The sequence below is a fragment of the Erithacus rubecula genome (genome assembly GCF_903797595.1).
Source record: "Erithacus rubecula genome assembly, chromosome: 23".
NCBI lineage: Eukaryota > Metazoa > Chordata > Aves > Passeriformes > Muscicapidae > Erithacus > Erithacus rubecula.
This window is the reverse complement of record NC_136675.1, coordinates 3,787,306-3,812,859: the sequence shown is the minus strand read 5'-3', so window position 1 is coordinate 3,812,859 and position 25,554 is coordinate 3,787,306. Positions and strand designations below refer to the sequence as shown.

At 49.0% G+C, this 25,554-nt stretch overlaps 1 protein-coding gene across 3 annotated transcripts; it reads right to left on the bottom strand.

The window, feature by feature from the left end:
• Positions 1 to 612: 612 nt before the first annotated feature.
• On the bottom strand, positions 613 to 25,516 carry FHL3 (four and a half LIM domains 3). Of its 3 annotated transcripts, XM_079325598.1 has the most exons (7): positions 13,463 to 13,608; positions 11,200 to 11,257; positions 4,828 to 5,012; positions 4,577 to 4,751; positions 3,804 to 3,973; positions 3,469 to 3,655; positions 613 to 2,542 (listed from the first exon to the last, which is right to left on the bottom strand). In XM_079325598.1, exons 3-7 carry the CDS (start codon positions 4,981 to 4,983, stop codon positions 2,391 to 2,393), a joined length of 840 nt encoding a protein of 279 aa, XP_079181724.1. In that variant the 5' UTR covers positions 4,984 to 5,012; positions 11,200 to 11,257; positions 13,463 to 13,608; the 3' UTR covers positions 613 to 2,390. The 3 variants fall into 3 exon arrangements, with proteins under 3 accessions (XP_079181724.1, XP_079181722.1, XP_079181723.1); XM_079325596.1 differs by lacking the exons at positions 11,200 to 11,257; positions 13,463 to 13,608 and adding an exon at positions 25,286 to 25,516; XM_079325597.1 differs by lacking the exon at positions 11,200 to 11,257 and having other exon boundaries at positions 13,463 to 13,609.
• Positions 25,517 to 25,554: the final 38 nt, after the last annotated feature.

Genomic DNA, 25,554 nt, shown 5'->3' with positions numbered 1-25,554 from the left:
GCTCACTGCAGGGCAGAGTGTCCTGGCACACAGTGCTCACTGCAGGGCAGGGTGCCCTGGCACAGACAGTGCTCACTGCAGGGCAGGGTGTCCTGGCACTGCAGGGCAGGGTGTCCTGGCACACAGTGCTCACTGTAGGGCAGAGTGTCCTGGCACACAGTGCTCACTGCAGGGCAGGGTGCCCTGGCACAGACAGTGCTCACTGCAGGGCAAAGGCTGCTCTGCACAGCAGGGTTGGTTTGGTACCACAGCCATCCCAACAATCTCACAGCCAGCCTGGAAGCACCAAGTGGTGCCCAGGCAGGACTGGCACCCTGTGTCCTGCTGAGGTCTCTCCTGCAGAACTGCCTGCAGGCATGGACAGATGGACACCCCCAGCCCCAGGAGCAAACTGCAGCCACTCCAGCAGGAGGAAGGAGATGCTGCTGCTCTGCCACAGCCACAGGGCCGGCGCAGCTGAGGCTGGGCTGTGGTTTGGGAAGGCAGGCACGAGAACTGCAGAGGTTGTCCATTCCCAGAATAGGATTAGGGGTGAGGCAAGGCTGAGCAGAGCCCAGCACCAACTCAGTGCTCTGTCCTGTACCTGCTGTTCAAGAGACACAGAAGAGCAAGTGTCACGAAAACAGTTTATTGTATAAAGCTGTAGGAAATACAGAGGACGCTGAGGTTTAGGGCAATTCCTTCTGGAGATGGCTCCAAGCTCCTCTCATAATAGCAAACACACAAACTCTGATTTGCTGTCATCAAAGCTTCCAAACAAGGATTCAACAAGGATCTGAACACAGAGTAATAACACTTCAACATGCATAACATTTTCTGTTCCTAAGTGAAGCCCGGGTGGGGGGCTTGCCCCTTCATCCTGTAGTTGTGTACAAAATGATGGATATTTATGATGAATGAGTACAAAAGGGAAAAAACCCACAAGAAAAGGTTCTCAGAAAAGCATGTGGCTGACTAAGCAGGAAAGCAGGGTTGGCAAAAGTGCCCCAGCGAGACAGAAGCAGAAGGATGTAGAGACAAGGCAGGCATGAGCATCCCACTGAGAGGGGCCTTAGCCCAGGGCCAGCTCAGCCATTGGGTAAGGATTGCTCAAGGCCTCATGTGAGTCTGGGATGGCTCAGGACACCCTGTTTTGCAGGTAGGGCCAACTGGGCCCTGGCCAATGCAAAGTCCCCCTCAACAGGTGCCATTTTTGCTTTGCTTCTTGTTTGGGACACAGGGAAGGATGAGTGTGGCTGGAAGGAGCCACCACTCCCTGCCTGCCACTGGGGACACAGGCAGCCCTGGAGGAGCAGGTGGTGGACATCCTGCTGCCCCCTCAGCTGCTATCTGTGCTGGAGCCCTGTGCTCTTGCAGACCCACCCAGAAGCTACTAATCACAGGGACAATCTCTGGGCAATGCTCCCTTCCCTGAATGAATGGAGGTCTCTGGTGTTCCCAGTGCTGCTGAAGCTGGGCTCTGTACAGCAGTGCCCGTCCCATGGATCCTCAGAGAGGGATGGAGGAATAAAGCCCTGAGTGCTCCCAGCCTTCAGCATGCCCTTCTCTAGGGCTCAGCCAAATGCATCTGAGCATCAGCAGGCCAGCACTCCCAGCTCCAGCTCAGCCACCCCAGCCTTGGGAGGTCACAGCACAGGTGGATGGGAATAGGGTAGCTCTGGGTGGGCAGAATGCCCCTTACCTACAAGTGACTTGAGCTCCTCATTCACAGCTAAGAGAGCATTTCCATGGAGGTGCTGAGCAAAGGGGTCTGGCCTGCAAAGAATGAGGTACTACAGAATTCCAGAGGTGGATCCCATCTGACAAGGATGTATGCTTTTCTGCTGGCCACACTCCAGCCTGGTGTCCCCAAACCTTCAGAACAGAAGGCAGTGCCCTTCATGCCCGGCCAGCTGTGCATACAGGAAGGCTGTGCAAAGCCAGCTGTGACACAGGCCAAGCTGCATGGCCAAGCATGGGCCCTGGGACACTGCCTAGTGTCACTGAGAGCGAGGGAAGCAGATGGAGAAAGAAGTCAGCACTGTGCCAAGGGGTGAACACATGCTTGCCAGCGTGCAGATCTAGCAGCCCAGTGCTGAAGCCACTCCTGCCCTTTGCTCAGCTGGGGCCTGGGCTCGTGCCTGGTTAGACAGGAAGCGAAAAGAAAGAGTAAATAATGGGGGGGTCTTGAAGCTCCTTTTTCAGCTTTATTTAGCTTTGACTGCACAGAGCCATAGCACAGCATACTCTAGCCTTCAGGGAGGGGGCACAGGAACCCCCTGAGAGACACCGCGGTTTGAGGTCAGCCCCACCTCCTGTGCCTTGTGCTCTGCCCCTGCAGTGCTGCTGGGGATCTGGCACCAAGGCCTGAGGAGAGGGGGAAGCCCCTGGCCCGTGGTGTCCCCGGGGGCTCATAGGTCACTGCTGCAGTCACGGCACAGGATCTCGTCGTTGTCGGGGATGAAGCCTTTCCCCACCAGCGAGGTGCTGCAGCGGGCGCAGTTGAAGCAGTTGTGGTGCCAGTGACGGTCCTCAAAGGAGACGTATTTGCCACCACCAAAGCCTGTGGGAGGGACAGAGGGCAACGTCAGAGTCTCTGGGGAACTGGGGTATGAGCTTCCTGAACAGACTCAGCTGCTTATCTCCAGGTCAGGTCTGCACACATGGCACTGGTGGTGGCAGCCAAAACACACCCCGGGTTCAAATAGATCTGAAATGTGAATCTCCACTCTGGTAGGGGAAAAGCACTGAAATTGCTTCAGAGCAGACTTTGCAGGGTTGTCATATTTGTCATGATTTTCTCCCCAAGGAGGAGCAGGGAGAGGAGCTGCACATCACAGTGGATGAAGACAGACAGAACTACTTGAATCCTGGAGAAGCCATCCTGCCCCCAGCTCAGGCCTAGGCTCCTGCAGAGGCTCCACAGGAGCTTCCTTTCTCTGCTGGCAGTTGTTGGACTGGTGAGCAGTGACCCTCTCCTCCCCAGGACTGCAACAAACTCAAAAGGACCAGAGGGGAAGTGGATGCCTGGGAGCTGTCCTCAGCCAGAATCAACCTCTGAGTCACCAGCTGATTCACAGCCTCTCCTGCCTTCCCAGCAGCAAGAACCTGGGAGCTGCAAGGGGGAATGTCAAGTGGGGGAGAACAGGAAGGAAGCCAGACTCTCTTAGGGGGTTCTGCAGAAGAGGATCCCTTACTTCCCCTGCCTTAGGCAGGTACAGCAGGTCCAGACTCCCCTGCACCACATGCTGCTCTAGGCTTTCCTTGTGTGTGAACAACCTTTTCACAGGACAGGGCAATCAGTATCAAAAAAGGCAAGTTAAAGATGTAAGATCATGGTTTGAGGGGCCACTTTGGAGCCTTTACTTGAGGCAGAGGGAATTCATCCCACAGGACACAGTTCACCACTTTGAAAGATGCAGACAATGGGACAGAAGTAGCCCCAGGACCACTGCACCATGGGATTCCTTGGAGAGCTGTTCTGCTCACCTGTGATGGGCTTTGTGCATGCACTGCACTTCTTGGCATAGAGGTTCCCAAAGCACTTGATGCAGTATGGGTTGTCATCCTGGGAGGTGAACTGCTGCCCAGCCAAGGGGGTCTTGCAGCCCGTGCAGACAAAGCACTCCTTGTGCCAGGGCTCATCCCGATAGGTCACTCCTCCCTTGGTGAGGGTCTGCAGGAAGAAAACACATGCTGGTGACACACAGGCAAAGGCAAACAGCCCAGCTGGGGTGCTGGCACCTCTGACAGGGCTCAGGCAGGAGCAGGGAGCTCCCTGTCCTGCATCAGAGCTGGGGGCTGGGCTGTCAGGCCACACGTACCTTTTTGCACCGAGTGCAGCGAGGAGCAAACTTGCTCTCGTAACAGGGGACACAGTAATAATCCTTCTTGTCTGGGATGAAGGAGCGCGAGCCAATGGGCTGCTGGCAGCTGCTGCATATGAAGCAATGCTCGTGCCAGGTCTGCCCGTTGTACTCCAGCTTACGGGAGCCTGCAAAGAGAGCCCTGCAGTGACAGAGGGAGCAGCACACGCGCTCACAGCCATGGATCAACTGTGGTCCTGCACACCTGGCTCTATGCTTCCCCTCCCTGTGCTAGTTCAGGACCATGGGCAGCTGGAGAGGGGGCCTCAGGCCCACAGCACAGCCACAAGGGGAGAGCTGCAGGAACATGTCCCCAGCACTGGCACAAAGGCCATGGCAGAGATACCTGACGTAACCTACATCTGAAGATGGTGCCAAAATAGCCAAGTAAAGACACACACGCCTTTGCCTCAGGCCTTCTCCAGAGACACTCATGCATCTTCAGTCATTCTGTCTCTTCTTGTCAGCACACAGCAGAAGATGCCCAGGAAACCCTTTGTTATCTCCTCCCTCATTCACTTCCCCATGAAAAAGGGGAACGGACAGATGGGGCTGTTGTGATGACCACAGCTTGGGACAAACAAAGGACCCAGCCCTCTCCATGCAGCGACAGGAGGGCAGGAAAACAGAGATCCAACTCTCTCCCATGCTGCTCTCATGCTGGACCTGCAGCCCCAACTGACACAAGGGACCAGGAACAAACTGCAATGCTCGAGCCTGCCTGCTCCTACCTGGCATGACAGTCTTCTCACAAGCGATACATTTGGAGGAGAACTCGCTGCAGTAGCAGTCGTTGCACAGCAGCTCCTTGCCCTGGCAGGTGAAGGGCTCGTCAGCCAGGGAGCGGTCGCAGCGGAAGCAACGGAAGCAGTGCTCATGGTAATGGCGGTCCTCGTAGTACAGCTCCTGCCAGTACAGTCAGCATGAGGAGGGGACAAAGGCCCTGGGAACTGAGCTGCCTGTCTGCAGAGCCCCTACTCACCCTGCAGTCGTGGCCGATGAGCTCCTTGCACTCGTCGCAGGTGTTGGCGAAGTGCGCGTCGTAGCAGGGGATGCAGTACGGGCCATTGTCCATCTGGATGTACTTGCGCCCGTACAAGGACTCCTTGCAGTTGTCACAGTCGAAGCACTCTGTCATGGTGCCGGTCTGAGGCCCTCCTTCCCCTCCTTCACGGGCAAAGCAAAGAGCAGGGCAGCTGGGTCACAATCAGCTTAGGCTGGCTGAGGTATCCCTGCACGACCCTGCCACCTCCAGAGTCCCTGCACTGAGCCAACGCTGCTGTCAGCACAGGGGACAGATCCACGCTGTGCTCCTGCTTTGGGGCTGCATGCACTTCCCTAAGAGCCTGCAGACAGCAGGGCTTGCAATGAACCTTGCTTCACGCCTTTACTCCAGTTCACAGCTGGAGCACTTTGGCACCACTCAGAAAACCTGGACATGCCAGCATGCAGCTAAGCTCCTCACTCTTTGCTACCTTCCTGGGAAGTAAAGTGTAAAATAAAAAGGGAGAAATTTCCTGCATGAAAAGTTTTGGTTTGGAACTAATACCACGCACATGCCATGTGGTTGTGTGTCCACTGTGACATTTGAGAGCCAGGATAAGGGAGATCTGTCTGTCCAGCTGCCCTTCAGAGACCCACACTCAGCCTGGCATGGTCTGTAGCAGGATTCCTTATGATGGCTGAAAGCTCTGCCTGAGGGGCTGCTAATAGCTCAACCCCTGGAACTTCTCCAGAGGTTTAAAGCAGCTGCTCCATAGGGAGCAGGTATCAGGCATTCTGCACTGTGCCTTGGCTGTGGAGTCTCATCCCAGCAAACTGTTCTGCATGTGTTGCTCCAGCTACAAACACTCTCCAGGGAGAAGCTATAGGGGCAGATGGGTGTTCCACAAGCACCTGTTGGGGCTTGACATGAAGGAGACCTGACATCTCTCCTTGCTCTTTATCTCCCTCACAGACAACAGGTTTGTGGAACTATTTTCCTTACTTTGGAGCATTAACTCCAGGACAAGAGTATCTTCCCCCTGTTTAGTTTAGCCTGGTTATTACTAAACACAGAGTTTTCCACTTGCAAAATCACACCCTACTTTAACCCGGGTTGCTGTCAAGTGCAGACAAGCCCATTGAGTTACATGGGAGCTGTCAGCTGCAGAGTACCTCCACTGCCGTGCTCTTCATGAACCCACCCACTTCACAAAGAGCAGTTACAGCTCAATCTGCAGTTAAGCATTGAATGGTCAGGGAGCTGCCTACTAGCCCTGCACCCCCTCCCCACAGCCGGCTGCAGGTTGGAGGCAGCCTCCAGGGCAGGAGCTGATCCAGACAGCTCTGACTCACAGCCCAGAGCTCCCCAGGGCTATTCTTGGCCAAGCCACACAGCTCCCAGCTGTTGTCAAGCCTGGTATGTGCCGATAGGACTGATGGAGAATAAATCCAGTGCTCCCACATGGCTACGTGACCAACGGAGGAGGAACAAAGTCCCTTTTCAGACCCTCGTTCCCAGCTGCCACCCAGGCCACTGCCGCTCTGTGCCCTGCAGCGTGGCAGCCCAGCGTGTGTGGCTGTGGCTGTCCCTGCAGCAGCACAGGCTGGGGCCAGTGCTCCCAAAAGCCTCCCCAAAGCTCCAAGCAGCAGCCCTGCAGAACAAGGCAGTGTCCAGTTACTGGACACAAGGCAGGCACGTGGTGCTGTGCTGCAAGGTGCTGAACTGGACCTGCTGCTCCAGCTCTCCTGGCTGCTTCTCACCCACGGCTGCCTTCTCTGCCACCCCACTTGCCTTTGCTCACTGAAGCTACCTGGAATCTTTTTCTCTGGCAAAGAATTAAATGAAATTTCCAACTCTCCTCCTCCCCCTCCCAGGCCTGGTGAAGGGAACTTTTCAAGGTGTGTCTGTAATAAGAGGACCTCTAATGAGCACTCCTGGCCTGGGAACTAAAGCACTGCCAGAGGAGGGAACTTCCATGTTTCTCATTGGGCTGCACTTTAACTCTGTGGTCCAGTAATACAGGCTCAGAGAACATCAGAAAACACAAAGGAAGAAAAAACAACCTGAATGATAAAGGCTGGAGTTTTACCAGTGACAATGAATAAACCTTCTGAGCCCCACTACCCTGATCCTGATGCTGTCAGAAGAAGTGAAAAACCCTCCAGGAATGATACACCAAGGAGAACCCTAAAGTGGTGGGCCAGGCTTGTCTGCACTTGGAGTGGTTTGTCCTCAAGTCTGTGTATTTCTCTGCACTCTGCCAGCTGAGAGTGCTCCCCAGGCTGGGTGTGCAGCACAGCTCCAGCTCCAGGAGCCTTACGTGGCCAAGGCTGCAGCCAGTGCACACGGCAACAGACTTTGAGCTGCCTTTTCAACAGAACAAGAACAGGCCCAGGAAGTTTGCTCAGGGTTATTTGTGTTAGATAAGCTGTTTGCTCCCTTTGTTCTGCTCTCACATGCAGAGCTGGGCAGGGGTGATGAGGCCTGGGCAGTGCCAAAGCAAACGCAGCATCTTCGTCCCGAGATGTGGTGCTGTGAGACTGAACACTCCGGGAACAGGAAGGTGGGACAAAAGAAATGGAGCAAAAGAAATAGTGGAAAAGCTATAATTCTTACTGTGATTGTAATGATGAGCCTGGGAATTGCCTTCCTTATGAAGGAAGGAGACTTTTAAAATGCATTACCAACCCTTTAATCCAGGCTCAGACATAGAAGGTACAAGACAGACCATTGCTCTTGCATCAGTGAGCGTGTGCTCACCTTTCAGTCTGCATCACCCTGTCAACATCAGCTGTGTGCTGGGTGTGCTGGGCTGATGTCAGGAACGCCTCAAATGCTAACCAAGGTGTTGCCCTATAATGATGGGGTTGCAATTGCAAATAAGAGTGTTTGTCCATTGCCAGATGGCTCTGGTCCAGGGGGACAAGGCTTGCTGAAGCAGGTCCCTTGCACAGGTTGATGGTGGAGCTGCATGTGGGATATTGCTCAGCTGTCTCACTAGCTGTTGGAGGGTAAAAATAAACATAGATATATGTCTGCCAGCTGCCTCCTCTTCCCCTCTGAAAGATGTAGTTGTGCTCATGGAGCAAAGGAAGTTCAGTTCCTCTCCTGCGCCCATGAACAACTTTAAGAACAAGAGCTTCCCTCACAAACAACATTCAAAGTGCTCCCCCATGCAAATCTGATCAGTCTGGAGCAGAGCTCAGAATAGCCTCACGTATGGGAAAGGTCAGCAATTTGTCAAGGAAGCACAGCAAAGTCCACTTTCTAATTAGAGAGTAACATGCACCCAACACCACCCTGGTGTCATTGTCTGAAGCCCGATGGCTTAGCAACAGCCCCAGGAGATCATTACATTAATTTTAGCACCACCAAACCAGGGATTTGTTATGCAAAGGAGGCAATACAGACAGAGTAGGGCCTGATCCACACGATCACTGAAGAGTTTAACTGGCCTTTTAAGAGGTTCCTCCTACAATGAACTCCTTAGATGCAGAGTCTTGTGTGTGGTGAACTTGTAACCTCATGTAACTTCACACCAGTTTGTTGTCAGCTCACAACCAGCTGCTCCACAGAGTCACCCTAGAGTAATCCATGGGGCTATTCCTAGGGAAACACTTAATCTTTCCAGGACACAGGAAAAGACCTGCCTTTGACTGTCTGTCAGGTCCCTGCCTATTCTCACCTCCCCAGGGCTGTCTGAGCATAAATATAAGCACTGGAGTTCACACCTAAACAGACACACAGAAGAGAAAGCACGACCTCACTGGGGCAGGCAAGTATTCCCCATGTAAGGATGAAACCGTGGAGGGACATGGCTTTGAAAGACAGTCCTCAAAGCACTCCAAGGTCAGCAGAGGAGAAGAACACTTTTTGTTCCTGCTAGCTTTCCAGAACCATTATGGGTCCTGGAATCTGCATGAAATTGTTTCTGCCGTGCCGGCCCTAAAAGGCAAACCAGCTGCTTGCTCTGAGGAGCAGCTCCAGCCCCTCTGCTATGCTGGGAGTGCTTTCATTCCACATTTCCTGACACTGCTTCTGGGGATCTGCACAGGGTCACTGTGCACGCAGGTCCAGGCCAGCCCAGGTTCTTGGGGGTAGGGGCTGGCTCCCTGGGGTGCTCTGGGGGTTTCTCCACACTCACTCATGCTGCTGCCTACCTGTCACCCTGCTCCCAAACCCACCAGCACTGCTGCAAACCTGCTGCATCCCCAGGGCTGCCAGAGGAGAGCTTGAGGCAGCTGGGGAGAGCTCCCAGTGCTGGCTCAGGGTGACCCAGCCTGCATGGGGCACCCTTGGGAGCAGAGTTGCATCAAACCTTCACCCGCCTGCTTTCAGCACCACTGAGTCACTTCCTGCCCTCAGCTCTCGCCTCCAAGCTGCCTTCCAGCCTCAGCCCTCCCTGGGACAGCTCTGAAATCCTGACTAGGAAGGAGAGCTACAGCATGGAAAGAGTAGATTCTTTGCAGGGACCACCAGGACAGCCACAGGCCTCACACAGCAGCTTCCCCATCACCAGCACAACCAGAGGATGCTGCAGGTCCTTTCTCCAATGCACAGGGAAACTTGGTTCTTGCAGTCAGCCTCAGAGGCAGGAGATAAGCAGATCAGCTGGGTGCATGGCCACAGCCTCCCTGCACCACTGGGGTGTTGTGCATGTGCATACACCAAGCTCTGCTGAGCAAGCTCTACCTCAGCCTTTCCCCCAAGCATGGGCAGGACACCCTCCTCTGCAACAGACTGAGTAAAATGGCTGGCAGCATTGTAAAGAAACACCTTGCATTTCAAATACAACTTGCTGTCAGCAAGGTAAGCAGCTTCCTGAAAATGCCCACAACTTCATGAGGAAGAAGCAGCAGAATCTGTTACAACTGAAGTAGCAGAATCTGACAAGCCACAAGACCTAAACTCTTGCATGATTTTAATAGTCTTAGAATGACAAAACATTATTCAGAAGGGAACTCTGAGGTGCCCCCTCCAAAGAATAAAGCCATATCAGAATTCTCCTGACAGCTCCTAGATAAAGTGCCAAAAATACACCTATTCCACAAAAGTCTGACTGTACTTTTAAACAGAATACAATCAGTAAGGAAATCACACCTGCCTTGAGGTACCTGCAGGAAATGCTGCACTGTTTGCACATCGTGATGGAGACATCACACCTGGTCCAAGGTGAGCCAGGGCAAGCTGCCATCACTGCTGTGCTGGGCTGCTGAGGTACCAGCAGCACAGGCAGAGGAACAAGACATAATTCAGACCTTGCTCTGGACTTACTTTCTTTGAGGAAAGCTAATTCTACCAAGGTCTGAGAAAAAAGCTGAAGAGTTCCTACTATGCAACCTTAAAATTAAAAACTGTGCCTAAGAAAAAAGGAGGGAATGGTTTCAGAGTTAAAAATTTAGTACTAAACATCTGTAGGGGTTAACTAACTATTTCAGATTCTGAACAAAATCCTGACCCTTCAGAGGTGTAGCTAACAGCAGTAAAACTGTTTGGGAACATGCAGAGCAGGCAGCCTGTGTCATTCAACCAGACATTAAACTGGAATGTTTGCTCAAGAGATCAACTGTTAATCTTATTCAAAATGAGCACAAAGTAAGCAAATTCTGTGCACTCAACAGGAAGTCAGGAATTGAAATAATTTAAGCACTTTGGACCCATCACATTCAAACCAACCATTAATTGATGGAGGAAGTCTGAGAGCAGAGGAGCAAGATAAGAACACACCACAAACTTCTGCCCAGCTCAGCATAGACCCTTCTGTCACACAGTCAAGAAACACATGGTTCAAACATGCCAGGAGAGATTCTGGCTTGTCTCTGAGTAGAATGCAGAGAAAAGAGAGAGAGCCTGGCTGAAACTCCTCGTGACAGGTACTGCTCCTGCCACGTGCCAGGGACAAGCAGGGGGCTCTGGCACGAGGGGTTGGCTGAGGGCAGCAGCTGCACACATGGTCACAGTGGCCATAAGAGGAAGAGGGATGCTGAAGCCAAGTTCAGGGAATGTGACTGGTCACAGGAGCTTTGCTGGGATCGGAGGAGCAAGAGCTGCAGCCCAGAGAAAAGGCTGCTCCTGTCAGTTCTTAAAAAGGAGCAAGGACAGGTGTGCAATTACTCTCAATAAGGGTGTTGTGAGCATGTTACAATCTAGCACTGAAAGTTCAATTTTGGACTGAATTAGTTTATGCCTATGTAACCCACAGCCATATAAATGCCTCATTGCTTATCCAATATAACAACCCAAGGATTCCTGGCAATAGTGTTTTCAAGATCTCTTTGCCCCACAAAATAAAGGTCATATGCAGTACACCAGAATTCAAACATGAAAGCGTGACAGGAAATGACTAACTGCACACTGAGGCCAATGTACCTTCATCTTGGATCAGCTCAGCACACAGGAATCTTGCAACTCAAACAGACATCACAGCCTATATGCAGAAAAAATAATTTGACTGCTCTAGTTGTTAGTTCTTGGGGCCTGTGCATCCTAGTGTAGATATTACTGCAAAATAATGTAATTCCACTCTATTTCACTAAAGTTATCTCACAACTGAATCCTTATGCTGTAGTTTGCACTTTTCCTTCCCTTGGAGACAGCTGCTTTTTAAATTGAGGATGAAGCCATTCTTATTTCCAAGTTGATACATAATTTAAGTTAGTATTTACAAAGCTTTTTGCAGTCCTTAATAAAAGATACTTAGGAGGCCACATCTCTGTTCTGCCCAAAAAGGCAACCAAGGGGCTGCCTGAAGCACTGGGCACAACCCTAGTGATGGTGTTTTTTTGCTCAGGTGCTGAAAACCAACCTGTACAATTTGAGCCCAGTCCCCTATTCCTGTCTCCCCAGCAAGCCTGAAAGCTCTTTTGCTGATTAAGGCTCTGCTCAGCTTCATGTTTCTTTTCAATAAACAAAGCAACTTTGACTTCCAGTAGCAGCAAAAGATACACATCCCAGATATTCTTTATTTAATGCACGCCTATTACTTAAAGGGCAAAGTGAATTTTTTCACCAAATTTGGTCAAAATACTCCCTCTTCCGATTTGATTCTTTGCCTCCCAAACACAAGTATTTGCTGTTGGTTTCTTCCATACAAGCAGATTTATTGATGGAGAGAGGTAATGTGCATCTGAGCCCTGGCTGTTTTGTGCCTTTTGGGGCTTTCCAAAATCTGCAGAAAGGCAGGGAGGTGACAGGAGACGCTGCAGTGACACTTGTGCAGTCCCTCTGTCCCACAGGGCCCCTCCACCTGCGCTGGCTCCCAGCCCAAGGAGCACACACAGCCTCCCTATAAAGCGCTTTTTACAGCTGCTGGTGTCCCTTGCAAGCAAAGGCAATGCCCTGCAGCACGAAGCATGCGAGCAGCTTCTAAATCTGGGGGAGGACTGAATCCTGGCAGAGACAAATTGTCTCATGTTACCAGCCCGGGAAGGGCTTGAGGTTGTCGGAAACAAACCCAGGATCGTTTGTTGCCCGGGAGATGCTGTGTGTGCCGCCCGAAACACGGCAGCAAAACCTTGGAAAGGGACAGATGGGAGGCTGAGAGGGGAACAGAACACCTTCAATCACTGCCCTGCCAGCTAGAAGTGAAACAAGTTCCTTTCTGTGACTGAAAACTTCTCTGCCAGGTGATATGGGCAGCACGTGTCATTTACTTTCATGATAAAGAGCTATCAGAGCAATACAGAGTTATCTTTAAACCATTCGCACTGCCACCTTTAAAAGTACTCTTATGCACTGTAAAATTTAAATAATAGAAGCCATCCGTTGCAATTGTCATGCATTTCACATCAAATCTCTACAAAGTAACTCCTTGCATGTACTAAAAAGAAATCTGTGAGATGCAACATTGCACTCCTGTTTCTGCCGTGCAGATAGTCTTTGGTGAAAGGGAAAACTGTGCCACATCCAAAAGACTATGTTCAAACAGCTATTTTAAGGGACACAAATGCTCACAAAATGTATGAATGCCTTTATATCGTGCAGCCACACATGGAGTTTCCAACCCCATCCCCTGCCCACAGGACGTGTCTGTCTCAGAAGTGGAGCTGCTGCTGGCAGGCAGCTCAGTAAACATGTGGACTGATTGTGCCTAAAAACTCAGAAAGAGAGGAAAAGCTGCTCCTTTACAGAAAAAAAAAAAAAATCCCACATGAACAGAAAAGAAGTAACAGCATCAAGAGACCCCAATCCAGGTCTGCAGCTTTTTTGCAGAACCTCATTCTCTCATTCCCATCTGAGATTTACATCTTTCACAGGTTAAAAAGGATCAGAAAGACCAGGATTTTCCCTAACAGAGGCTCCTCTCTTGGCTTTCAGCTGAAGACCAAGAAGAGCTGCTGTCTCAGCCCTTGAAGCAGCAGATTTGAAGCAATGCCTCGTTCCTTTGCTGCAGGGAAGGTGCTCCACACCCACTGATGCTGATGGAAGCAGCAGCAAGGTGCACTCTGACTATTGGGAAAAAGTTTCCAGAGCTGTTCACATGCTCAAGCAGCCCGAGGATCAGGGGCTTGGCTGCAATGCAAACAACCCTCCCTCTGCTCTCAAACTGATCAGAACTAAAGTGCTCCATTTACAAACCATTTGTCCCAAACTGGCAAAGCCCAGAAATAAAAGCTCAGCCCAATTCAGTTACCTTGCATTGCTGAAAGTGATGGAGCAGCAGGAGCCCAGCTGTGCCAGGCTGCTCCTCCAGCCCCCACCTCACGCTCAGCTACAGCAGGTGCACAGCCAGACACCCTCAGGAGTAAATCATCACTTCACTAGCAAACACTCAAGTGCTTGTCCAGCAACAAAAGCAGTCACATCATAAACCAAGGGTGACATCAGCACAGGGATTGTATTTCCAAAAGGGGTTTAAATGTCATTACTTGTGACTAGAAATCGGACACTTGCAATAAGTTACTCTAAATTTTCACAAGAGACATGATTCCAGTTTTGTGAAGATATATTTCACTTCCAAAGCCTTTCTCTTGCTCTATGTCATGATGACAGAAAAAAAAAACCAAAAGAGAATAGGCAAAACTCCTAACATAAAGTGAAAAACTCATTAACTTCATCATTAGCCTGAATGACCAAGTCAGGTGCTAACAAGGTGAGTAGCAGAACCTGGATTGTCACCTGGATTGAAAGGGTCAGTGTGGCTCAGTGTGATCTACTCAGGCCCCTTTATTCAAGGTCTCTTCATGGCCTTATTCCATTTTTATTCAAAGTTCTGCTCTACATCTTCTAAAATAAAAACTCAAGACTATCAAGGACCTGAAAGCATTACTTCATCATCCTGTAGCTGTTGCTGTTTCACACATCATGAAGCACAACACAGTCTGTGCACCTTCACCAACCTGACATGCAGTTGATTTCCCAAACTCAGCTCTGGGCTCTCCAAAAGCAACAAATCCAAGACTTCTACACATGCACATTGGCCAGATTAAATCTTTCTGTGAGTTATATGGTGTTTGCATAGGGTTGAGAAATAGCAGAAATAAAACTTCTCTTGGCTGAGATAGATGCAAAACACGCTGTGCAATTTTTTTGTTTTTAATGACTCTTGATGATTACCACTACCAGTCAGTGTATTCCAGAATGTTCTGAGTTAGGCAAACAGCAATTTTCTTGATGTGAACTGTTCACTGAGTTACAAGGAGCCACTGAAATGCCTTTAGATTGAAATGCTGACTTTTCTTTTTGAAAATGTCCATGTGCAAGGAAAGAGGCAGATAAGAATAAATTATCCAAATTTAAGGACACAAACTAAAGATTTACCTGGGAAGCAATTTAGCTCTCTGACTCTCCACTGCCAATAACACAAACATATGTGATGATCCAGTGGAAGATCACTAATGCAAAAAGTCCTCAGTTTCCACAGAGCTGACACCCCACACCTCTCATTGGATTGTGGCTTCCTCAATTCCCTAACAGCTGTCAGCAGCAAAAATATTATTTACCCTTCTAATACCTGCAGGTCAGGGAGTAATGCTATATCTCTCCTGGGATTTGTACCTCAGAGAGTTCTGGCACTAAGCAAAGCCTGTAGAACTAAAAATGGAACCAAGATCCAAGTCCCATCTTTATTCTCCTCCCAAGATGCAGCACGTCTCCCTGTCAGTGGAAACTGTGACACCCACCCACTGTACAGACCTGCACCTATGGATTGCACAACCCTAACTCTGTGAGAAGCAGGAGAAAAGGGAGGAGGAGAAGAACTTGGTCTTCAAGGTCCCTTCCAACCCTGTAACAGACAGGCACAGTGTTACAGAGCACAGCTAATCCAGAGTCCAGATCTTTCAACCAACACCATGCCTGTGCTAGCTGCTCTTGCTATTTAAACGTGGGGGTTTAGCAGAGAGCAGGCTGAGCTGGCAGGCAGAGCTGGAATAGGGCAGCACCAGGAAATTATGCACCAGGTCAAAATGGGTTGGTTTCTAAGAAAGGAAAAAGCCATATTTTCCTTAAATGAGAGTAGTGGAATTCCAAAATGAGGTCAAAAGACTGGCAAAAGTCAGGAGTTTAGGCTGGTACTGGGGCTCATGATGCTGACAAACACAGTCTTTGCACTCAGGGACAGATTAGGACCCAGTTTTTGTTGCTATTCTTTTCTTGTCTTCCCATCCTGAGCAATATCCAGGAACAATGCCATCAGGTGTGGACCTCAGAAAAGAATTTTTGTCTTCAACCCTGCTGAATCTTTTATATGATTACTTTTCTTTTGTTTCATTAAAAGAACTACAAAAAGACATTTTTTACAAGAAGCCTGAGTGTATGTGCAGGTTGTGTATGATCTGCAGCCACACAGACCTGAACCACAACAGAAATTACCTCTGACACACTCACATGAGGGAAATCTTGTGGGCTTGGATCATTCAAGAAATAAGGTTCCTTTACAGTGACAGGAACAACACATGGCATTCTAAATGGGTAAGATACAGGCTGAAAACCAACTGCTAATTGTTTTTATAGTTTGTATTTATATTTAAAAATCTCCTTAACAGGCAGAGCTGAGCCTAGAAAGGATTTTTATGGCTAAATCTGAAAGCAGGGATCTAGAACAGAATTAGTCCATTACATCTCAAACCGTGATCCTGGGTTCTGCCTCAAGCAGCTGGAATTATTTCTCCAGTTAAGCAAATTCCTGATGCTAAAACCCACTCTGATATTTAAATAAATATAGAGAAGATGCTGAGTAGTCACTCTGCTTTACAAATAACAAGATGAGAACTGCATTGTTTGATGGATTTCTAAGAGAACACTTGAAATTTGGGCAAACAAATTTAAAATTTCAAGGTCATATTTACATTCCAGGATAATAATTAAATACTTAATATCTTGTGGTTCCACTATTCTAGGTTTTTCTACACACCAAAATATTTAGTCATGTGAAAACCATCTGTAGCAGCTGGAAGACATTCATTTGGCCTGCCAAGATTAATTAGTTTAAAAATACATAAATAAAGTATTCATTTTATTTCCAAAAAGCTGCTGCTCTTGGTTCTGTTAGGGTGCTGGTGATTAATGCTTATGGAAGGTTCTCAAAAAGAGGTATCAGATGCCAGTTTCACAAATATCTGCTAAGTAAAACAAGGCCTGTGTTTAGGTTAATGCACTTCTGGACTAACTCAAGTCATTATTCACAGCAATATAAAAACTAGCTTGCAAATACTTCAATCCCTATTTTTAGTCTTTCTCCTTCCTATGCTCTCAAATCCACAATGCTGAAATCTGCTTTTAAAAATTGATGAAAAGAAATTTCTCTTCAGGACTGGGGTTCATATACCCATGTTTAAGAATTACAAGACCTAAATCTCCAAGCATGTCTTTTCTCTCCAAGAAGTTCCTACATAATCTTCATAGAGCTTTTCAAAGTCAAGCAAACAAGACTCACAGCTGAAACTGTAAAAAGGGTTGAATTTGGCTTAGTATCCATAGGGATCACTTCTCTGGCCAACAGCTTACAAAGGGTTATTTCTTGGCTCATCATTTTTGTTTTGCTGGAAGATCCTGAGGTTTTAGTGAAGTTTCTGCAGAGCATGCAATAGCATTCAACATTTTTTGCTCAGCTAATGAGTTAAGTCATCTTAGCTCTCCAATGGCTTGAAGATTATGGGTGTAGGAAAAGGGAATGCTCAGAGAGGGGAACTTTTGAGCAGTCACCACTAAACTGCGGTTAAAACAGACACCAATGACTCTATTCAGCTCCCAAACCTCAGACAGTTTCCATTTTCTCAATAACAAAGCATTTTTGTGGAATGAGGTAACAGCCTCCATCTGCCAGGTCGACATCTCCACTAAGATTTCTCAAGAGTGTGGCTGAGGAGGGCTGGCCAGCAGAGCCAGGGACAGCAGAGCCAGGGGCAGCAGAGCCAGGGGCAGCAGAGCCAGCAGAGACAGAGGCAACAGGGGCAGCAGAGCCAGGGGCAGCAGAGCCAGGGGCAGCAGAGACAGGGGCAGGAGGGGCAGGGGCAGGAGGGGCAGCAGAGGCAGAGGCGGCAGAGGCAGCAGGGCCAGGGGCAGCAGGGCCAGCAGAGCCAGGGGCAGCAGGAGCAGCAGAGCCAGGGGCAGGAGGGGCAGCAGAGCCAGAGGCAGCAGGGACAGCAGAGTCCCTTTTGCCTGGGCAGCACAGGGACAAACTGCCAGGGGACAGATGTGGAGAGGAGTGTCTGTGGCACCACCACACAAACCCTCCTGGGAGCTTGATTCACAAGCAAGCTCCACACACTGCACAGCTAAAGAGTCAGAAGGTCAGCAAAAGGGGTGAGATTTGTCACTATGGATAGCCAGGGAGCAGAATGGGTGCCACAGGTGCCACAGCCCGTCGTGGGTGGGTCAAGAGCAGAGTGGGTGTGATTAAAGGCAAACACACAGTGCAAAGGGCAGGGCAGACATCCTGCTCCCTGACAGCCTGTGGGGCTGGCCACTCCAGCTGCCATACACCCTGCCACACCTGAAATACTGAATATCTGAGACAGAGCAGTTACAGCCTCAGGACACAGCCTGGGAGAAGGGTTGGTTTTGTTCTTTCCTCATTTCCTGAATTTGGCAGCTTATATTTTGACCTCTCAGCTCCAGGGATGCTGAGCACCCAATCACTCTTTTGATTCCAGGCAAAGCCAGCTCAGTTCTTCTGAAAAGCAAACCTTCATTTAGATGTAGATGAAGATTCCAGCTCCTGTCAGGACCCCCTCATCTGACTCTTGTCTCCTTGTGAATGGCCAGTCAGCTCTCTGGCAATTTGGAGTCTCTCAGCTCCAGGTTCAAAACCCCCACATCTGGTTCTCCCATCTAAAGCAAGGCAGTTTTCCAGTTGGTTTTCTGATGGCCTTTGCATCCCTGTAACACTTCCTCCTGAAGTTCAGAAAACATTAACACTAACCCCCTCACTCTCTTGTGCAATTCCAGCTGTGTGCCCACATGGATACCTGATGAGTGCCATGTTCCTTCCTGGCCAGGACAAAGCATTTCCCAAGCCCATTTTCTTCCTATGAGGAATGCTGCTGTCAAATCTCAAAAATCCACACTGCTAACACTAGCCTTCTACAAGGTCAGCCAAAGAGGACTTCCATCAAGGATGAGCTTTGCTGGAGAAGGCTCCCTGGGGATTATCAGAATAGTACAGTCAAGCCCAGATGGCCACAATGTGCTGAGCACATTTCTCACAAACACAGCAGCAAGGCAGAGGCCTCTACAAATCAAAGTCCACCCTGATTTCTGCCATCTGCTCAACACTGAGGGCCAGGCTGAGGCCTTTGGGAAAGGTCAGGATAGTCTTACAGGCTTCTCAAGATATTGCTTTTGTTCTCACTATTTGCTTCTCAATTCCTTCGTTAGAAGATACTAATCTCTCTGTAAGGCAGTTACTTGGAGCCAAGACTTTAGATATTATTGCAAAACATATGCTTAAAAGAGACTGGAAATTATGCTGGCAGTGTTACAGAGGGGAGCAAAGCACAGCTTTGGGTCAAAACAAACAAAAAAAAATGTAAGCTAGTAAGCAATTCCCATGCAATAGTTTAGGAGAGCCAGCAAAAGCTTCTTCTAGAAAGAAAACAATGCTGTGAGAACGAAGCTAACGAGAGCTGGCTCTTGGAAAAATAAAACAGCCAGTAATGAGCCAACAGCACATATCCAAGAGACTCTTTCTGGGAAACCAACCCAAGCCTTATGCTGGAAAGCCCTGAGGGACTAGGGTCCTTGAGGCTAAAAGCTGGCAAATTGCTTCATCAGTTAAGGTTGGTCTCAATGTTTCCTACAGTGTAAAAATAATTTGTTTTAGCCTACAGGTCTCTACAGAGCACTGGGTAAATTCAGGCTACTTCCTTTGGGAAGGGAAACAGAGTGTCTGGCAAAGCTCTGCCCAGTGGGATATTTTCAGGGGTTTCCCACCATCACTGAGCCCTCCAGCCCAAGGCTGGCCCAGCACACTCAGGCCTTTGGCTCTGTCCTAGTGCACTGGGCACCACACACCATTACTGGGATGGGAACACCCCCTGAGCTGCTCTGCTCAAGGTTACAACAACAGGATCAATGTGCCTCTGTAAAAGCACCTTCTGGAGGCTCACTCACCCAAAATGGACACAGTCAGGCCAATGATCCTGGTATATCTTGTTTTCCAGAGCCATAAGGAGGAGATCTTATTCTCTCTGAGATTATTTCATACACCCACCAGGATCTAGGTGCTGACAGAGAGTGGCAAAGGCAAGGTCTGTATTTGCAGCCTGCTGGGTCATTGCCAGTCCAGCTCCCCAGCCACAGGACCATAGCAAAGCACAAGACAATGGATGTGTGCTCCAGCCCTGCTTCTGCGTCAGCACAGAAAATCCCCACTTTGGCAGGGGATGTCAAGGTGCTGTCTAATGACTTTCTTTCTCTTCCAACTCCTCTGATTCATGTTGCCATCTTCCTTGCAACTGACCTAAATAACATGTTCAGGCAGCACTGGAAGTGTTTCCATCTCACACTGCAGTAACAGTGAGATCTTTGCATCTGGAAAGGGAATTTCACAGGGAAGTCACACCACAGGTGAATTAACAGCATCCTTCTCAAGAAAGGAACAGAAGCACCTTGACTTATCCCATCAGGGAGATTTCCTGGCTGCAGGAGAACAAAGGTTGCCCAGGAGCAGGGAAAACATACTGAGTCTGTGCCCAAGCCCCAGCAGATCTGAACAATGTGGGCAGATTACTCAGTTACCTCATTTCCAGGTGTGCTGTCAGCATGAGCCATGACTGGCTTGGAATGAAAGAAGTAAAACTGTTCCTAGATCTGGACTTAGTCTGCATAATTTATGGTAATTATTGCTCAGTAGCCATTAATCCTTTAATGTCATATCACACTCTCAGCCCTCAGTTCTCTCTAACCTTTTGGTGATCACAGACCATTCCAGTGCAGAAGAGTCTGAAGTGCAGCGTGCAGGACTGCACTGTCCCTCCAGAGCTCAGGAAGGGAAAAGCAAAGAAAGCCACTGTAGGACTTCAGCAGGTCAGCCCTCTCCAGACACACAGGGAGTAGGATACAGGCACTTAAACCAGCCTTATCCCCAGCCAATTAAAGATCTCTCCAGCTCTTCACTGCAGCACCATCTGTAACTCAGATGTCCAACAGCACAGGAACACAGGAGCAATCCTATCCCTGTCACTCCACAGTGACACTCCCCCAGTCTCATTCTTTCCTTCACTGTGAGCCAGGACACTTCCAAGAGCCATGTAAATATCTCCTATCCTTCCAACCAACCCCTAACACACTACAGATCCAAGGGTTACCTTATGGCAGTGGCCACCACAGGCTGTGTGCTGAGGAACTGAAAAAATCAATTGAAAATGCATTTATTGCCAACAAGGAAAGTGACTGTGGGGAAATACAGAAGAGTATTCCAAAGCTGCACAGCCTGCCCCAGCACTTCCAGCTGTCAGGTGAGGAAGTGCTCACCTGGGGCTGGTGCACTGTATCTTGCAAGGCAGGCACTAGAGCATCAGCTGCCTAAAGATGCTTTTTTTTTATTCTGAAGAATACACGTGAATACAGATAAAGTCCCCCTATTGCAATAAAGAGGAAGTTACACTTGATCCATACCAACTCTTTTTCAGGTAACTGAACTTCAAAACCTAAGCAGAAAAGCTGCCAGCAAAACTTGTGCCTCTTTGTGCTACAGTTAGTCTGTAACAACTAGGCTGCATGTGTTATCTCCAATTTTTATTAGCTCATATTTACTTTGGCTGCACATCCAAGCAGTCATTTAAACAGGGTGAGAGAGGAAAATCTTGGACTCACAACAATGGCCAAGCAGTTTAATCTACCACTGGGGACAAAGACTTGACTGCTATTGGTGTGTAGTGCTGGCAGGGTCAAGTGTAACATGTGCTGAAGGAAGCACTAGGGAAGCAGGTCTCTGACTGTTCAAACAACACCAAGCATTTCCTTGAGCTATTCAGAGTTCTCTGCCCCTCCTGGGTAGGGAAAACAGCTCCAGCTGTCCAGTCACCTGTGCTGGCTTCTCCACTCACTGGATTCATGACATTGGTGGCAGCCAACAGCTCCAGGTTAGATGCAGCACATTCCTCATTGCTCACAGCTCAGATGTTCAAAGCTAAGTTAGGAAGCAGGCAAGATCATGTCCTTGGCATCAGCACCAGCTTGGTGCTGGAAGAGCATTTATATTGCTGAGCAGAACTGGCACTGGGCAGATTGGCCATAAACATCAACAAACTGCTGTTCCAGCCATGACACCAATCACAAAGGTCCAGAATTAATATCTATCCATGCTGCTGATTTTTTTTTTTTTTTTTTTTTTTTTGTATTTGGGAAGTTCAAAATACTTCACATAAAAACTCTGAAGTTTACAAGTGTGGGACGATCTACAGTAACATACTCAGAGGCAAATAAAAAATGAAATGTATTAATATTAACAATCAGATGACCAACAATCAGGCTATATCAAGTCAAGGTGAGATTACACTAAGAACAAGAAAGATTTCAGGATTTTTATTCCATTGCTCTTTAGATTCTGTGTTAAGACATTACTAAATAATTCTCTAATTAATTTAACCCTAATGGACATGTCTTTCTAATTCCTCCCAGAGCAATATTATTCTCATGGTGGGCCCCTGTGAGTAAGGGCAGAATAATTTGTTAAAAATGTTCCTCTTTTAGCAAGTATCAACAGATAAAGTGGTCACTCAGCAAAGGCAGTTCTGCTGGGGTGAAATACAGGAAGGTGGAAGCCATGTGGCATTCTTCAATTTCCCCTTTCCTTTCACAATCAGACCCTTGATATTTTCTTCAACAGGAAAACAGACATTCCCCTTCCATGTAAACTGCTGACAATTGTATTTACACCTGGTAAAACCAGAGCGAAACGGAAGGAAGAGAAGAAACAAAGACCAAGGACTTTTCTCAGCAACTGCATCTCCACAGAATGAAGTCTTTTCCTTTCCCCACCTCAGAGCAGACAGAGTCCAGTGAACACACCCCAGCCTTCGTGGGAAATGCCCCCTCCCTGCTGGTGAGTGGCTGCAGGACAGAGCCCACAGCAGCAGCTTCCCAAAACCAAAACCAGAGAGCAGCCACAAAACCAACACAGCCCGTGCAGCTTGGCCCCTCTGCCCACAAACTCACTGTAAAAGTGACACTAAAACTCCTGCTAGCAGTAATTTGAAGACTAAATATTTCTGGTAAAGCTTCTCTGCCCTCTAACATCTGGTCTTCTCCCTTTCCTAGCTGGTATTTAGGATTATAGCTATTCCCTCCTTTTGAAAAAACCCCCACCTGAGTAAAATGCTTAAATTGATTTTGATGTCATCACCAAGGTAAAACACTATGACGCTCTCTCTGAATTTTTCCAGTCTGGTCATAGAAACTGCACCTATTTCTGCAGAAGCAAAGTCCCCTAAGGAATGAGCCACTTGCACTCTGAGTAAAACTGCAAATATCATTGACAGCACTTTCCTGCCACAGCACCTGGGCTCTGTGGTGGGCATGGGGAATCCAAGAACAGCACATGGCAACCAGGGATACTGAACACTGAACACCAGGGAAGAATGATTTCTTACTTGAGCAATTAAAAGGAATTATGGGGCTGTTTGTCCAGTTAAGAGGTTTGGCTTTAATTCAGAGCACCCAGACCTCAGTTTTCTGGGTGTTTCTTTATCACATAAAAGGTGAAGCACAGCAACAAGGTTCAACTCCTGTCTCTCTCCTGAGGTTCCTGCTGCAACTGTGGCTCATCAAGCACAGCCTCATGTAAGCTACAGGCAGCAAAAATCCTACAGACATCCATGAGGAGCCTGGTGCACCACCAAGACAATCATGCATCAGTGCTGCAATTACCACAAAAGTCCTTTTTAAGGGAGTGGGTGTTGGAAACACTTTGGGCATTGAGAGTAATCAATTTTTTCCACCTTTCTGCCAGCATTTCAAACACCAGTCAACCATGTAACAGCAGAAACTCAGCTGCAATTAGGAACACAGCAGAAAGCATCTTACCTCATCAGGCAAGCAATAGAGCAAGCAAGTCCTGGCTGGGAACAGAACCCAGTGCTTCCAAAGCTGGTGCACTGGGAATTCTGGTAACCTGACTACAGGGAAGTTTTTTCTGGCTCCAATAGTTAAGGCCTCACCTCAGTCTTGAAGCTGCTATGTCCAAAACCAGAAAAGAACATGGCTAAAGTCATATCCCTCAGAAATTAACTGACAACCAAATGGAATGCTGCCTACATTCATACCAGACTGGTACACTGCAGACAAAATCCCATGTGCCATCAAGGACACCGTGATGACAGCAGACAGGAAAGAGACTCCAGCTTTTATTCTCCAGGATGACCTGGGAAAGCTGAGCTATTCTACTGCCAGCTGTGTTCTGGGACAGCAGGGCTGCTGCTCCAGAAGAAACCACAGCTGGAACAGCAGTCACCTCCTGTCCTCCCAAAGATGGGGGAACCACAGTGACCTTCAGCTCTCTACTCACCACTCAGGTCTTCAGATGCTGTTCTACAGGCAGAGGAAAAGGACAGAATTTACCCCAAAAAAATCCAAGACAGAGAGACAGGGATGCTCCAGAAGCTGAGATCATGGAACAGTTCACTGTGCCTCCTCCTAGTTGCTAAACACTGCCCTGCCTTCAGCATGTCCCACCACTCCCTATCCACAGGTTTATGGAGTTCATATTCCAAAATATACCTTTTGCTGTAGAGCATCTGCTATAATTACTGCCCACAACTAACCATATCACCTATATTTTTGTCTCCTGTGCTATTCCACCATTTTAAAAGTGTACAAAATGACAGACTGAGCTGGGTCAGACTGAGCTGGCAACTGATAATTCCATGCCTCAAAGGAAGTGGTCAGCAAGAAAAGCAAGGGAACAATAAAGTCTCCATATTAGGAAAAGGAAAGAGGGTGGCACAAAAATAAGATAGGAGAAATGTCAGACTTCCTCTTTCCTCTCTGCCTATCATGAAGTTAAACCACATATTGACAGAAATAAGGGAAATAAGGCAGTCTCAACACCTGGGCTAGCTAGGAGAGCCACAGATTTCTAATGCTTGGAAGAAGAGTCAGAAAAGTAAAAGGAATGTCCCTACACTCTTCCCTAGGAGCCTGTGCTGCCACCAGGATGCTGCATCCACCAGAGCTTCACCCTTTCCTCTGCTCCTAGGAACAGCTTTCCTACTTTGGAAAGATTCCTTTTTTGTTTTCAAAACTGGGAAACACTGAACATAGCAAGTTCAGATTTAAGTAAAAAGGTCTCACTATCATCCGTTTGCTCTGCAAATCTGTGGAGAGAAATTCTTACTACCATGCTCCACCCAGGCTAACTGGGAAGTGTGTCCAACGTCCCCACGAGTTCTCGTGAAAGTGTCAGTGGTTAATGTAACCACAGGTACAGAACTGGAAATGGATAAAGAAAACAGTAAAAAGTTACCTGCAAGAAAACAAAATCTGAATCATAACTATGCGGAGGAAAAAAATTTGCAAAGATCCTGAGATTTTTTTTTAAAATGTGAGATCCAAGCTGCGACTTCCAAGTCTTTGTCTAACACACACACACAAAGCAAGGCTTAGAGTCTTTTCTCACAGCTACCCTGGGATTCTCTGGAAAAAACAGCAATCACTCCAGATGTGTTGAAAATTTTCCTGCGCTACACATTTGAGCATTTGGTTATAGTTTACTCCCGGCTCTGTCGGTCGGGAAAAGTTTCAGTACTCTCTTCACAAAACTCTGCTCCAGCTCTCAACTTGGCCGTCTGGCAGAGGGGCACGGCCCAAAGGCTGCGGTTTTCTCCTTGGGAAAAGCGGAGCGCAGCGTGCAGCCCAGCAGAGCCGGCAAGCGACCGTCCGGCAGGTCCCGAGGATGCCCGGTACCGGGGGTACCGGGGGCACCGACCCTTCCCCTCAGCCCCCCAGGCACCCCCAGACCCACCCAGGGCTGCGGGGCACAGCGGGCGGCGCCTCCCGGCCCGGCCCGACCCACCTGCTGCGCGTCGCGGGGCTGCGCTGCCGCTCTCGGTGCCGGCGCTGGGCAGACCCGGCTCCGCTCGGCTCGGCTCGGCGCTGCTCCTCAGCCGCGAGCGCGGAGCGCGGAGCCCGGCCCGGGGCGGGGCCGGGGGCGGCGCGGGGCCGGGCCCGCCCAGCAGCGGGGGGAGCGGGCCGGTCCCGCCCGCGGCGCCCCCCGTGCGGCCGGCAGCGGGATCAGCCCCGTCTGCGGGCGGCGGCCGCGGTGTTTCGCCTCCCGCGGGGGGG